The 15,735-nt window shown below is 34.9% G+C and overlaps 1 protein-coding gene across 1 annotated transcript; it reads left to right on the top strand.

The window, feature by feature from the left end:
- The first annotated feature begins 6,487 nt into the window (after positions 1-6,487).
- Positions 6,488-15,224, top strand: KERA (keratocan). Its single transcript, XM_072360658.1, has 3 exons — positions 6,488-6,673; positions 7,950-8,842; positions 13,240-15,224. Exons 2-3 carry the CDS (start codon positions 7,954-7,956, stop codon positions 13,410-13,412), a joined length of 1,062 nt encoding a protein of 353 aa, XP_072216759.1. The 5' UTR covers positions 6,488-6,673; positions 7,950-7,953; the 3' UTR covers positions 13,413-15,224.
- Positions 15,225-15,735: the final 511 nt, after the last annotated feature.

Here is a 15,735-nt window from a genome sequence, read left to right as displayed (position 1 = left end):
AAAACAGATATCTCATATCCCTTATCTTAGAGCCTTTGGACATGCAAAGAAAACAGTCTGTTAGATTTAACTGCATGGCCAACTAGGCTGTGTAAAATAACATTTTTTGCATCTTGCAGCATGTGGTACGGTGTTCAGGACAGCAGTGTTGTCTGATCAACCTGACTAGAGAAGACATTCAGAAATTATAAAGACACTTTGGAATATACTTGAGTAGCGCCTATCTAAATATATATTTCTTTTGAAGATAATGCCTTTACTGAAACATGGATCAGACTGCAGACAGAAGTACTGTAAGTTTTCATAAATGTCATACCTTGTATACCAATATAATAATAAGCTGTCTACAAAATAAAAAAGGCCAAATGCTGTCTTTCAAAATTCTGTTTGTTGTTGTTGTTGTTTTTTCCCATGAACTTTCTGGTATCTCATTGTGCACCTCTGCTATGCATCTTACTCTGTCAGCTGGTTTCCAAGGTAGATAAACAAATGTTTCCTGAACTTCACATTTAGAATTAATGATTAGGACTGTTTTACTGTCAAACAACTAAACATGAAAGCTTGTGAGTTCTCAAAAGAATTCTAAGATTATGTGCCAGCCACACTGATTTTGAGAAATATTTGTGATTCAAAGTATTAAAAAGAGTTGCGTTGGTTTTCTTTTTACACAGTTTAGGTAATAAAAGTCATCTCCTGCAGGATTTTTCAGGCCTACCCTAGACCCAGAAGATGAGAATGCTGTTCCTAATGAATTCCACAGCCTTGACACAAAGTGTATATTACCCATATAGTGCAGAAAGGCACTAGGTATTTATTTCTGGAATTCACAGCAGCTGTTGTGATGAGTGGAGAATCACCTGATTCTCCCACAGAGCTGGACTCCAGCTTGCTTAAAAAAAAAAAAAAAAAAAAAAAAAAGGTGATGTTCTGCTGAAGTGCTTAGTGGGAACTTTTATCTATAGTATAAAGATGTAGTGCTTGTTGAGGACTCTAATCTACACTGTAAAGATGTTTCGACATGTTCTATCTGAAAGGATAACTGGTGACTGGAGTATTGATGGTGAGTGAGATTCTAGCTTCAAGTCCAGACTCTGGAAGAGAACATGAGTACTTTGGAATTGCCAGCTGTTGAAAATTATGACAAACCTGACTATTAAAAAATCACATATTTTTTGTTCAATTTTTCCCAAAGAGTATCTGCATTAACAATTAGACCAAAATATATTACAATTAATGGAAAGTGAAGTATGGATTACATTTTCATATACTTCTGCCATTTGGATTTTCTTTCAAAATCCTGAAAAAGCAGTTTAACCTTGAATTTCTCATCTGGCAGAATCACTATATTACGGTTTTATTATAAAAGACCAACAGTATATTTTTCATTAAGCTGCGGGGTACTTTTTTTTGAAACCCCTGCTATTTCCTTCAGAATACAGTACTTTCTAAAAGTCTGAGCTTCTCAGGATTCATCACCTTACTGTGGGAATATAAAACAAAGAAGTGTTCAAATAATTTTACACTTCTTTAACAACAGAACAAAATAGAAGAAGAAACACTAATACCTCACAGCCTGTTTTCACTATACTTATGTTACCTTCAAAGATTTAATCTGATAATTTATTTTTCAAAACTGAAGATATAAATAATAGTCAATGAATGACTAATACATGCTTTAATTTACCATTAGTTGCCTAGAAAATATCAGTCATCTAAAAAGGTACATGCAGGCCCAAGAACTCAATGTATATTTGTAATTTACAAATGTGTAAGTTGGATATTTTAAGATACATCTAGCATATAGAGTTGCATATCTAACATTTTAAAAATCAAGTCTGCAATATTAACATAGAATATATTTGTTTCGGTGTTGAAATTGTTGAAAACTTCAAAACAAATTAAGGTAAGAGATTAACAGCTACATTTACACAACAGGTAAGCTAAACCTAGCTAGCCAAGGTAAAAACCAGATCTTGACATCCTGTTGTGTAACTTTATTGTGTCACTATGGTGAAGAGTTCAAAATAGAAAGAGAACAGACAGCCAAATCATTCCTTAATGAAGCATATTTGGAAGAGCTCTGTACCTCCTATAGAAGTTGAACTCTTTTCCATAGTTATTCTGTACTGAAATATGCTGCTCTTCAAGGATGTCTTTAAGCTGAGCTACTCAGTTCTCACTGGAGGTTTTACAAGGGAGTACTCCCAAAACAGAACTTGTGGGTTGAGATAAAACTATTTACAAAGATAGAGAAAAGGAAACAGATAATAGTTATGACAATATAAATAACAAGTGAAGCACAAGAAATTGCTCACGACCCACTGACTGATGCCCAGTTAGCCCTGCGGTGAGCAGAAGAGAGACAGATGAACTCATTCCCTTCAAAACTCCTTCTTCATGGTATCATAAGGTATGGAATATCCCTTTTGCCAGTTTAAATCAGCTGTCCTGATTCTGTTCCCCCCAACTTCTTGGTCCCTTAGCTGAGAATGTCTTTGGCTGTGTACTGCACTGTTTAGCAGCAACACCTTGCTGCTTTTCTCCTAGAACTAAAACATAGCATTATACTAGAGACTCTGAAGAAAACAACTGGAATATATCACCACTACTTGCCAATCTTCAGAACTGAAAGAGGCAGAGGAACCCTGAATAAATGTAAACATATGGCTTAAGCAGACTGCATGACAGTCTGGAGCTGCTGAGTACTTGGTGAAAGTTGCCTGAACTGTGTGTGGACTATTTTTTTTTAAAGATTTTTGAAGCATCTCCATCTCTGTAGTCATCCTGAAGGGAATTTTAAAATGTGTTACAGATAAACTGATTGTCCTTTGGGGCATGATGTATAACTTTTTAGTAAAGTAGTAATCAAATTAGGTATACTGGATGGCAGTCTTTTTTAAATGAAGAAATCCACAGGGTGGTGAATCAGATATCCTTGCAGTATATTCTTGGCTTTGCTGGTAATGATCTACACACATGCTTGATGTTTAACAGACCTTGCTTCATACTAAATCTGAGACATATGGCAGCCATTACTTAAAGAAAGCAATGCATTTCTTTCCTGTCAGCAATGTCAGTACTGAAGCAGACTCTTACAGAAGTCTCAGTTATCCATATCTCCTGCCTGTAATTCTTGATACTCTGCTTTTTAGCCCCTTTAGTCTCCTCACTCTCCTATTTTTATTTTTATTTTATTTTTTTTTCTGACAGATTCTGAGATTGATTAACTGTGTGAATTGCCAGGATGAATATGGGAACCAAAATCTTATAATCATTTCAGACATACTCCTTAAACTGTAACAATCCCAACTATTTATTTTCTAAAGACCTGCAAAATCCACAGAATGAGTATTTATGGGATTTTTGTTGTAGTCATATTTGCATTTACTTTTATTATCATATAAATACAGTCTTGGAGATCATTTATCATCTCAGGGACATTTTGTGCTTCACTGATATTTTGATTGCTCAGCTTCACAGCTTAAGAATGACTCTTGTAGAAAGTGAGGCCGTGAAAAATGTCTCAGGTTGGACACTCAAAATGAAAAGTCTCCCAAACCATTAGTCATTTTTGAAAATCTTGGCCACGATCTTTTATTAACCTGTAAAAATTTATCACCATATATTGCACCCTTTAAATAATTAATAGCAACACCAGATGATGGAGATGCAAAACAAATGTATGAAGGAGAATTTGTGGGCAGTCTTGATGGTTTCTTGGAAAGCAGGCCTTTCTGCAATATCTGTTTGGGCACCCAGTCATGTGTTCCCACTCTTTCCAAAATGTTTGAATACAGGTGAGAATACACACTATAGTCAAAATAGTCTTTTTCTCCTGATTTTGAGGACTTTTCTCTCAATTTTTTTTTCTGCTGTCTGTTTGCATCCAAACAAACAAACAATCTTGTTAAAAAAATCTTAGAAAATAAGCTTGCTTTTCTTCTTTTTTTTTTTTCTCCTAGTGAATCATGGAATGGTTTGGGTTGGAAGGGAACCATAAGATCACATAATTCCAATCCCCTGGCTACAGGCAGGGACACCTCTCTCTAGACCAGACTGCTCAAAGCCCCATCCAGCCTGGCCTTGAATGATTCCAGGGAGGTGGTGTTCACAGCCTCACCAGGCAGATCTTCCAGTGTCTCACCACCTTCACAGTAAAGAATTTCTTCCTAATGTCCAGTCTAAGTCTGCTCTCTCCCAATTTAAAACCATTTTCCCTTGTCCCGTCACTACATGCCCTCATTAAAAGTCCCCCCCCCAGCTTTCCTGTAGGCCCCCTTCGGATACTGGAATGACGCTGCTCTCTCAGCCTGTCCCTGTAGGGGAGGTGCTCCAGCCCTCTGATCGTCTTCATGGTCCTCTTCTGTACCCGCTCCAACAACACAATGAAATACCTGGTCTCCAAATCCACAGAGGTCACATAATGACATGCTTCTCCCTTGCCAAACAGCCCCACTGTCTGTCGCAAGATAACCTACACGTCCCTCTGCCTAGGACTTCTGTGATAACATAATGAACATCTGTACATGATCAGCAGGTTAAAGGGTAAACTCAGACCCTCCTGAAGCATAAGAATAACAAATCTTTCTTGTTAAATGTGCAACATCTGGCAACTTGCATTGGAGTGTGTCACAGCAGATATCTGCCACTACTACTCACTGTTTTAAACTTTTCAGTTCAGCATTTGTGAAAGTCTTGTCTCATTCCTTAATGGTGAACAGATCACAAAAACTCCATATCCTTTCTATATGTACTTTGTGAAGACAGCACAAATGCAAACCAGATTTAAGCTGTACTGGCTAACTTTGACAAAAATCATAGATATACTTTTCATTGTAAAGCCTCCTTAAATCAGTTGTAACCAAACTCACAACTATTTTAACATTCATACTGTGTTGCTTTCCATCTCTATCCACCTCCCTTCCATGGAGTCCAGCTGACTCTCTGGTCACTTGCATGTAGCACGATGACTGCTGCAGGAGGAAACATTTTAAGGCCTAGTTCTTTAAAGTGGCATTCATAAAGAGAAGGTTAGTATGGCACATTTAATTTTTTGTTCATAGTTAGTATATCATCTGCTTAAAGTTAGAGCTTTTCTTTTAGGTATAGATGTAAATATAAGAGATGGTGAAGAGTCTGGAGTTCTAATGGAGTAAAGCACTTAATCAGTTGTTTTGTTTTTAAGCACATAAGCTACATCAAAATAGCAGGTAACAAGGATGTTGTTTTTTTCCCTAAACAAAAAGCATACTAGGACCAATTTGTACCTGTTAACAAAAGTTTTAAATGTACTTAACATTAGCCTTACTGAAGTCAGTGTAAGCTGAAAATGTTCTTAAGGGTTGATTTCCTTTTATTTATTTATTTGTGTCATTCCTGCAAAATAAAAGAATGAGGATTAAAATGAAGATTAGGTTACTAGATATTTCTTAAATCTCTTCTTAGACATTCTGAATTTGGGAATCAAAGAACTGAACATTATGAAGTATGTTATTGGAGATTTTATTATTAAAAAACTTAGATTGAACTGAATTAAATTTATTATATGTTTTAAAACAAGCATAAACTCATAAAAGCTTTGAGGATGTATTTTATGTTTGTAGCATTTTCATTAACTTTTCTTTTAAAATATTTATGCTCTGGCTTTGAGCCTGGATAGTTTTCCTGATATTTATCTGTTACTATTTGTATCAGAAAAGAAAACAAAAATCCCCCTGAAGTATTTAATGTGAGAAATATGCAACTATGCTTTGGAAAATGACTTGGCTGGAAAGAGTTTACTTTAGATCAATGATAAAACAAGACAATTAATTGGTGCCTTGATAATTAAAAACAGACCTCACTGCAGGAGGCACTGTGGAATATGATATCTTAGTAGAAATATGTGTAAAAATGCCTCAGAAGAAAGAGGAAAAGGTGTGTTTTAATCCTTAAAGAAATGAAAATATGTGTTATTTTAAAAATCTTAGCAAATGCTTTTGCTATCTTCTTCCTCTAATCAAGAATTACATCTTTAAATGGCAAGGCAGCATCTGCATTTAATCAAAATCAAATAAAAGATTTCCGCTGGAACAGATGTCACTGTTTTTAATGTTTTGTGGCCAGTTCAGGTATTATGAGAATGAATTATGATGTAAGCAAGCTTTGTGTGTAAAGTATAATTTGACAAAAGTATTGAATAACGGAACACTTTGTGCTACCTGTTTCATCTAGACCAGATCATCTCATCTGCTAAAATGTAAGAATCAAATGCCTTCAGCTCTGTGGTTGCTTGCTATTCAAGTCAGGATTTCCTGCCTTTTCTTGTCTAGGTGCTGAGGTGCCTTAGCTGTTTTAGGGGTTAAAAGCTGTAGTCACTGATGCGTATATATTAGGCTGTATTCATAGAACGCGGCTTGTAGCCTGACTCAAGCTATTACAGTCTAACAGCAGTGACCAATAGAAAGGGGAGATCCAAGAAGGCTGAGGTAAGCCCAGATCCTGAAGCAACATCAAATTAGGAACAATAGCTAATAAGGTGTGTATGGTAATACATCTGGGAATGTTAGCACATAATTCAAGTTTTATATGCTATTAATTCTTAGGACAGGAAGCAAACACAGTGGTTAGCAGCCAAAGGCTGTAACAGTGATTTTAACTGGCTGCAGACAGCTCCAGGAACTTGACTGACAAGGTAAATTACTTTACATTTCTTTTAAAAATATTATTTTTATTATGATATCATATTATTATGAATATTTACAGAGTGAGAATTAAATATGTTGTTCTTTAGAAATATTTTATTTGCCGGTTTGGAATAATTCCAAATAGCAGATTCTGAGACAAGATGATATGTAGGATATTGCACTTGTTACTGGTATTAACAAAAATGAACACTATTAACTGGTTGCATATGATATGCTGCAATTAACTGAGCTGTTAATCTTAATGGTGCACTAGACATAGGAAATAATTCCCTCTTTATTTAAATGTGGTGTTTTTTCCACAACTAATATCTGTATTTTTGCCAGAAATCTCAGCCCTCTATTGCTTTCGCATTTTGAAAAGCAAACAAGATAATAAAGTTTGTGAAGCACTGTCTTTGTGCCACAGAGATATGTCCTGTTGGAGCAAGTGAGCATTAATGATCTTATTCGTTGTTTAATGGTGAAAAGGATTAGCACAGCAAGTAATTAAGTTGGTGAAAAAGTTACAAGATTCATGACTGTATATGAGCTAATTCAGTTCGGACTTGCCTTTTATTTAATTTAGATCAGGCATTTGTTTTGCCTCTTTGCTATAGAGAAGACAATTCATAACTTTGAATTTGAAAGAGAAAGGGAGGAAGAGAAATGGATTACTCAAACATATTCCCTCCAAGCTTTTTAAGAACATGCCCAACAAACAGCTGTTAAAACATTCTTTGATCTTTCACTTTTATGTGATGAGAAAAGACCTGGAAAATCTGATCCAGATGCCACTATAATTTAGAAGAGAGGAAAACCAGAAAAGATTATAGGATTAATGTTAAAGGGAGTAACACAGACTACAAAAGTTTTAATATCATCATAGCATTGATAGCATTATTGTAGATGATAAGTTACATAAATTATCATACACAGAAATCTCAATGCAGATTTTAAAATAAATAAAATAAAATAAATGTATAAGAAGGACTGATATAATTCAGACACACACTCCATTCTTCCAGATTCTGTGAAATGATCTCTGCACGAACATCAGTTAAATTTGTACCCTAAATTTGTGAAAACTAAGTTAAAACAGGAAAATATTCAACATATAATGCTAAACTGTTTATACCTCATATTACTTTTTAGGAAATGCCATGGGTGACAGAATTTGTCCATTTATAAAGGAAATATTATTTGTAGTGTAATAATGCTTTGTTAATTTGGTATGTTGTTAGAGGGTTCTCTTGAGACATCTAATTGTTTTTTTCCCCTTCTAAGGCAAATGATGACTCTAAAAGTCTGTCCAAGTCTTTTGCTATTATTCTTAGTCCATTTTGTGTGGACTCGAACAGTGAGACAAGTTCATAACGAGCTGGATCCTGAGCACTGGTCTCATTACACTTTTGAGTGTCCACAAGAATGTTTTTGTCCTCCTAGTTTCCCCAATGCATTATACTGTGATAACAAAGGACTTAAAGAAATACCTGCAATCCCAGCAAGAATTTGGTACCTCTACCTTCAAAACAACCTAATCGAAACAATTTCAGAGAAGCCTTTTGTTAATGCCACTCATTTAAGATGGATAAATCTGAACAAGAATAAAATCACCAACAATGGAATTGAGAGTGGTGTGCTCAGCAAGCTGAAAAGGCTGTTGTACTTATTCCTTGAAGATAATGAGTTGGAAGAGGTGCCAGCTCCATTACCAGTGGGCTTGGAACAGCTGAGGCTGGCTAGAAATAAAATCTCCAGAATCCCAGAAGGAGTCTTCAGCAATTTGGAAAATCTCACTATGTTAGATTTGCACCAGAATAACTTGTTGGACAGCGCTCTTCAAAGTGACACCTTCCAAGGACTCAACAGTCTTATGCAACTCAATATAGCGAAAAATTCCCTCAAAAAGATGCCTTTAAGCATTCCAGCTAATACACTGCAGCTGTTTTTAGACAACAACTCCATTGAAGTTATACCAGAAAACTACTTCAGTGCAATACCCAAAGTGACTTTCCTTAGACTGAACTACAATAAATTATCTGATGAAGGCATTCCCCCAAATGGGTTTAATGTTTCATCTATCCTAGACCTACAGCTGTCTCATAACCAACTCACTAAAATTCCACCGATCAATGCTCATCTTGAGCACCTTCACCTTGATCACAACAGAATCAAAAGTAAGTGTGTATCATCAGTGATATCACCAAGAAGTAATTCATTTAAAATGGCTTCTTAACTTCAGAAAGTACTTGAAAGAAGAGATTAAAAATGTGCCATGGGTTATAGGGAAATAAGCAATAGGACTTCCCAGAGGCCAGTTTTCAGTTCTGTTCTAAACATGACAAATACGTGCATTTGAGTAATACCAACTTTTGGAAAATGTTCATCAGGATACAGAAAAAAAGGCATCCTTGTAAGCAGATCAGAAGTAGGAGGCTTATGGAATTTTTTCCATTTGAATTTTGATATATACACACCAGTGAACATTTCATGAGAGAAAATTAAGGTTTCACACAAATATGGTGGGAGTAAACATGCAAGGGACAATTAAAAAAAATGAGGGTAGTAGTTTGGGATGTTCAATGCACATCTATGTAACTGTCATATTTCCATATTTCCAAAGTTTCTGAGAACATTAGAGACTTCAGTAAACTAACAGAATCACTATATTTTCAGCTGCTTTGAGGATCTCTTTGTAGTAGCAGTAGAAGCTTGTCATATCCTAACTCTGCTTCTAGCAGTGTTTCCAGCATCTAAGTACACAAGGAACATTCTGGTAAGGTCTACCAGGTGGAGTATCTGCATACAAGTCCTGCACATCTTAAATCTTCCTGATTACTAATGTGCAGATGCTTTTTGATAGCCAGTACAGTAAGCTGTTTCATGCCCAAGGGTGAAATCAAAGTGGTCACTTTCTAATTATCACTGCATAGAAAGCAGCCAGGTCTCCACATTTGCCTTCTTATCATGCTAATTGAACAAATTCTTTCCTATGTTGTGTTACTATTGATCACAAACATGCTAAAGGGAACAATTTATCTTCTGTGTGAAAGAATAACATATCAAAGGAGGATAGCTACTAATTGTTTAATTAATTCTGAATTTGGAAAATCAAATGTATGAAAACTGACAAATACAGAAGAATTCTGTGCAACTGGAACCTTTTTAAGTGGCCTGCAAAAAGCCTAACAGTTAATTAGTTAAGGGTAATGACATACGGTGCTACCAAACATATTTCACTGCCCCCTGGTTAGAAAGGGATTTATTTTAATTGCTTCATTTCAAGGCCTTAGGTGTAGACTTTGTCTCCTGTCACTTTAAATGGACGGTAAACTGAAATAATTGAATGTAACTTGTCCAGTTATGATGTGTTTTGTGTTAAAGGTAGAAAAGAGCATTTAAGCAGCTGCCAGATTATTTCCTTTCTTAAGAAAGTTTTAAAATAAGTTTAAACTGTGAATAATAACCTATCTAGTATCTGTAAACTCAATTATCATTTTCCAATGACACATGAATATCCATGAGTCTAAGTCACACTAATTTTCCAAAAGACTTACATGTCTTTACCACTTTTCAAATTGAACATTCATTACTTAGGCTCTTTGAATTTTTCCTCTTAATAATTTTTTCCAATGAAGTTTTTATTTTTAACAGCCATGTAAAAAGTAGTCAAATATATATATTGAAAAAACAATATCTTAAGTGAAATACTGATATCATCTAAGCTATATTACCACAGGATTGTAATTGTTCAAGAGGTACAATAATGACATAGGATCCCCTGGACAAAGCCTTGATGGATAGTTTATCAAAAAACTTTAAGACTGCATGCAAGGAATTTTATTCTGTCAGGCAGGGTAATTAAGTTGTGGCATTGGTCTGTGATTGTTCTTAAGCACAGGAAGACAATGGTCAGTCATAATTTTAATGTAACAAATGTAAAGGACTTGAAAGAAAAGTAATTGTGAAAGCTTGGATCTGGTTTCTCCATAAAAAAAAGTCCATCTGAAAATGTACTTATGCATGCTTTGTGTGACCTCTTCTACAACATTAATTCTCAGATACTCCAGCACACTTGCTACTATTTTCTTTCCTCTTGGTTGTTCATAGTTACACTGTTGGCACTGCAAGAGTTCAGACACAAAAATTTGACTGTAAATATTGTTTGTGTACTTTTTATTGCACTGAAGCCCAGTGAAGTCAATGGTAACCTGGTCTTGTGGAACCAAAATATTATTTATATCTTCACCAAGAATCCCACTGCACAACAGAATACAATAGTACACAACATTTAGAAGCAAAATCGACATAAAATGAAAAACAATCATGGCTACAGCAGATAAACATCACTCCTGTTTCATCACATTTTAAGTTATAGCTTTTTGCAATTTTATTTATTTATTTATGCAAGGCTGTAAGATGTCAAATCATGGGATAGAGAGCATTAAAGGAAGCAAAAAGAGGTGAAGGCATGAAGTAACAGTGTAGAGAATGAACAGTGGTAAGCAGAAGGTACTACAGTGTTGTCAAAGGACTGATGAAAGCGACCAAACATTAAGTTTCCCTAGGGGAATGTCAGAAGGCTGAGCTAGCTCCTTTGAGATAATATTGTTCCACACAGAGAGAAAGGGAAAATTCCTTGGGCCAAGTAGCAGTACCAATCTATCAAAATTAATTTTAGGATATTTGGAAGGAAATGATCTATGTTCTAGATCCTGTCTAATTGTCAGACTCCTGAACTATTACTGTTACTGGCTTTCTTGGTGAAAGAGCCCAGAAAGGTACAGATTTCCATGCTTACCCATAGCTGCTAATACAAAAGTGGAAAGGAAATGCAACTATTTGAGCACAGTGGGTGTTGCTAGGTGCTGTAAGAGTAGAATAGGCACATGCTCCTACACCTATATGTCCTAATACACCCATCTTCTATAGCAACTCTCTTTCTAGATGTCGAGACCTTATGAATTCATACTGGAAAAAGAAACAGGATCTTTTGTAGTTCTTCAGCAGATGTAGAGTATTAACCCGTAATGAGGATCTCTTTAGTTTTCCCCAACTGCAGCTCCAGAGTCTCAGTGTAAATATTATGTTCCTTGTCAATAATACTGACCACAGATGAATTTGTCTTATTGAAAATAACCATCCAAGATTTTAGTTTCTATTTTGAATGTCATTCAGTCCTTTACAATTCCAGAGGGAAATTCATCCTATCATCAGGAGACACTAGTCAACTTTTCTATGCATGCATTTCTCTCCAGGATTTGTAAATGGAGTCTAAATTGTTTGCTTAGACTGACACTATTCTCTGCATGAATCAGTTCTTTTGAGGGAACTGCACTAATGTAACTGGATTGCCCTGTCCCTCCTTTTGCCAGCAAAATTCAGCAATATACCCACAAACCTAGGATTGAAAGAGATAAAGGCTTTTACTCCTCTAATAACTTGGGTAGGATTTACTACTTATAAAATAACCAAACCACTCTGTATCACACGTTATCAGAAAGTCACTTCATAGATGGCCTGTGGTTCAAAAACTACCTTCTCATGTTAAGGCTGGAATAATTAACCTATGAACACTATTCCACTGGGATATTTTCTAGATCAGAGAACACAGAATTTTAGAGTTCATTTGAAGCCATCTTGTCTTCTAAGGACAGCAGTGCTCTTCGGCTCTTTGAAGTGCACTGTAACCTGAAAAGACAAATATTGTCTGCTATACAGCATTGATTCATTTGCAAATCTTTTTGTAATTGCTTCCACAATGAAATTTTATTCTCAGACTTCCTTTTTCATGTCTTCACACAAGAAAATTAGTTGTACCTTGTTTCTTCCAAGACTATCAGATGTCTTACAAGGGTATTAAATGTATTAATCAAATTTCACAACATAGGCAAAGAGATCTTGTTACAATATTTCTGATAAAATTCTCAGTCCTTGACTAGCTAGATGTATACATCCAGTCTCCATGACAAAGATGAAGTCTGTTTCAAAGATGTTGCCAACATCTGGGCAATACTACTTTTCTTTTTGGGTTAAAAAAACAAACAAACAAACAAACAAACAAACAAAAAACATGCTTTTTCTTGTTCTTGTTGTGGTTGTTCTGTCTTAACTTCAAATAACTTTGGAAGTTGTAATCAGAAGATATATGCATATTATAGCGTATCACTGAGGTAACATCTTCAAAATTCCTCAGCATTAGCCTTGTTCTGCCTCCTGTGAAGTTGGAGTTATGTCTCAAAATATACTTACTGGGGTAGCTGTCTAAGCTAGTTGTTTTGGTCTCTGTCCAAGATGAGGTTATATATCTAGCACGCTTTATTCACAATTATGGTATGTTAAATACGGCATGTTAAATATGTGATTCGCTACTCTAAATTACGTTATCTCAGTGTACATTCTTACATTAACAAATAAAATTGTGGGTGTTATTCCAACTCTGACAGGAGAAAGTGAGTCCCATACAAACACTGGGGCAAGGCTGTTTTTGTTGTTTTTTTTTTCCTAAGGACAGGTTAGTTTTCAAGATCCCTCCCCATGGAAATTACCTAACATGTGTGATCTACATTTTCAGGTGTCAATGGTACTCAGATATGCCCAGTCTCAATTGCTGTAGCAGAAGACTATGGTCTTTATGGTAACATCCCTCGCCTTCGTTATCTTCGTTTGGATGGAAATGAAATTCAGCCTCCAATTCCTTTGGATATCATGATATGTTTCCAGCTACTTCAGGCTGTTGTCATATAAACATCATATAAACATAATGCGTGAAGCACTCTTGTGCTGTAAGAATGCTAAGATACAAGTTTTGCTGGAATGAAACTTGTTTTAACTAAGAAACCAAGAAGCAATTTTGACTCTACTTTGTTCTTTGCTTGCATCTTTTCTGCAGCTGAAAATATTGTCCTTCTTTTAGAAGAGATTTTGAATCTACGTAAAACATACTTAACACTTTACCTAAGAATTCCTAATGTAAATATGTAGAAAATTGTCAGTTGTAATTTCCCAAATATTCCAAAGCAAATTCTTATCTACTCTATCTTGTCAAATTCTACAATATTTATCCTATTTATATCATTGATTTAGACAAGTTATATGTCCATGTATTTGTTAACTAATAACTAACATAAAGAATTTAGATGCAGTCATGTTAGAGAAATCATGTGTAACATGAATACTAGTTTATCAGAACTGTCGGTCTTTTTTAACTGCTTAACAGTTATCAGCCATTTCACATGCAAATAACTCATAAATTGTTGACATCTTGACTGATAATGATATTTTTAAGATATGAAGTTTGTGAGACTCAGGGTCCAAAGCAGTATACTGAGTATATATTACTTCATAGATGTATGATTTCAAAATTGAGACTGGACAAAGGAATACAGGATGAAATCTTGTTCTATCAAAGTGCCATTTTCCTGCTGTTTCATTCTTCAGTATTACATTTTTATTTTTGACACCATTTTTTCTTTCAGCTTTGGGATGGCCATTGAGTATTTGGTTCATATTTTGATTCTACAGAGACAAAACCAAGAAAAATGATTATCTATTTCACAGAGTAGGTGTTTTACAGAAATTACAAAGACAAGTTAATGTATCAATGAAAAACATTAATTTAAGAAATTAAAAGATAAAACGCTCCCTCCTACCACTAACCATAATTTATTCACTGAAGTAAACAAATATTTTCATAGGAAGTACATCAGTTAGAGCAAATACAACAAACTCAGGGCAGTGTTTAGCTATCATCTGACTCATATAAATACATATAGTTCCAGACTCTAGAGATGTCCAGTTATTTAGATTTCAATAGCTAACGAACAATATATTAGCAGGCATCTTTATACAAAATCTGGTGGATTTTGATTTTTGTTGTTGTTGCTGTTGTTTGGATGTTTGTTTCTTTTTGTTTTGTTTAGTAAAACAATACTGGGATTTCAATACAAAACTCAAATATTTTGAGCCAACTATCCACTCTATTCACTGTTAATTTTTGTTATTTCTGATACCCAACAAAGCAGACTATCAATCAGCAATATTATTTTACTTTTCTTGTATTTGTAGATAGAAGCAATTAGTTGAATCCATTCCTAACATTTTAAAACTGGCCTCAGCAACAATCAATTTAAACTATATATGTGGCATAGTCTTCTTCTTTGAAGATTAAACATTTTCTTAAAAGCGGATCTTTAAAAGCATTGAGAATTTCATCATCTAACCTTCAGTCTCATACTGTTTGAAAATCGGGACTTCAATTATGTTCTCTTGCACTTATAGATATAACCCAGTATAGAAGCCCAGTATAGAATAAACTTATTCAGAAATCCTCTTTTGAAAACCTTTATTATCACAGTTCATTGAATATGATTGCTGGAAAATTTTAGCGAAATGTTTTCTGTACCTTTACATTCATTCTGTATGAAAAAATACACATCTAAAGTCTCTACAGTATGTATGCATGTTCATGCATGTTCTTTAGTAATAACATAGTAATTTATTTTTTGAATAAGAAATGATTTTGGGGACAGTATTACTAATTAAATTATAATGATCATCATCTGCTTGTACTTTGAAATGAATTTCTACTTACAGCACAGAGAAAATAGTCTAGTGTAGGCATTCTCAGGTATGTATGTACATTGTCAACAGTTCTAATTTATGAAATTGCAAAGTATCCTTGGGCTCAAGCTGGAGATTATGACATTTTAGGCACTATGTACATATTAAAAAAAAAGAGTAACCCTTCCCAGCAAGATGATCAACTATTAGAAGTGAATAGATACAAGGACAAGAGAACATCAAGATAGTCAGCTTTCTTGGTAGGGATATAATGTGCTCTTTAATGAAATCACTGCTAATGCTTGCTTTCAATCATCTGGGCAGTAGGTTTTTCCAATCTGTGACATATGACTGGATGGTGAATAGCCTTATGAATTATTTCTTCAAAGGTCAGTGTTATCCTTGGAACAGACATTTTACATATGCAGATTGATACTAAGTACCTGTCCTCAAAACCCAGTTAATTTCAGTGAAGACAAAAGTTCATGATACCTCCTTGGAAGACCAT

This window comes from Excalfactoria chinensis, chromosome 1, assembly GCF_039878825.1.
Source record: "Excalfactoria chinensis isolate bCotChi1 chromosome 1, bCotChi1.hap2, whole genome shotgun sequence".
Lineage (NCBI taxonomy): Eukaryota > Metazoa > Chordata > Aves > Galliformes > Phasianidae > Excalfactoria > Excalfactoria chinensis.
This window is presented reverse-complemented; position numbering and strand designations above follow the sequence as displayed.

Excerpts from the sequence above, each read along its gene's own strand:
- KERA (XM_072360658.1), top strand. The coding sequence starts at position 7,954 with ATGATGACTCTAAAAGTCTGTCCAAGTCTTTTGCTATTATTCTTAGTC. Across the intron at positions 8,843-13,239 it reads TGATCACAACAGAATCAAAA|GTGTCAATGGTACTCAGATA; the intron begins GTAAGTGTGTAT and ends CTACATTTTCAG.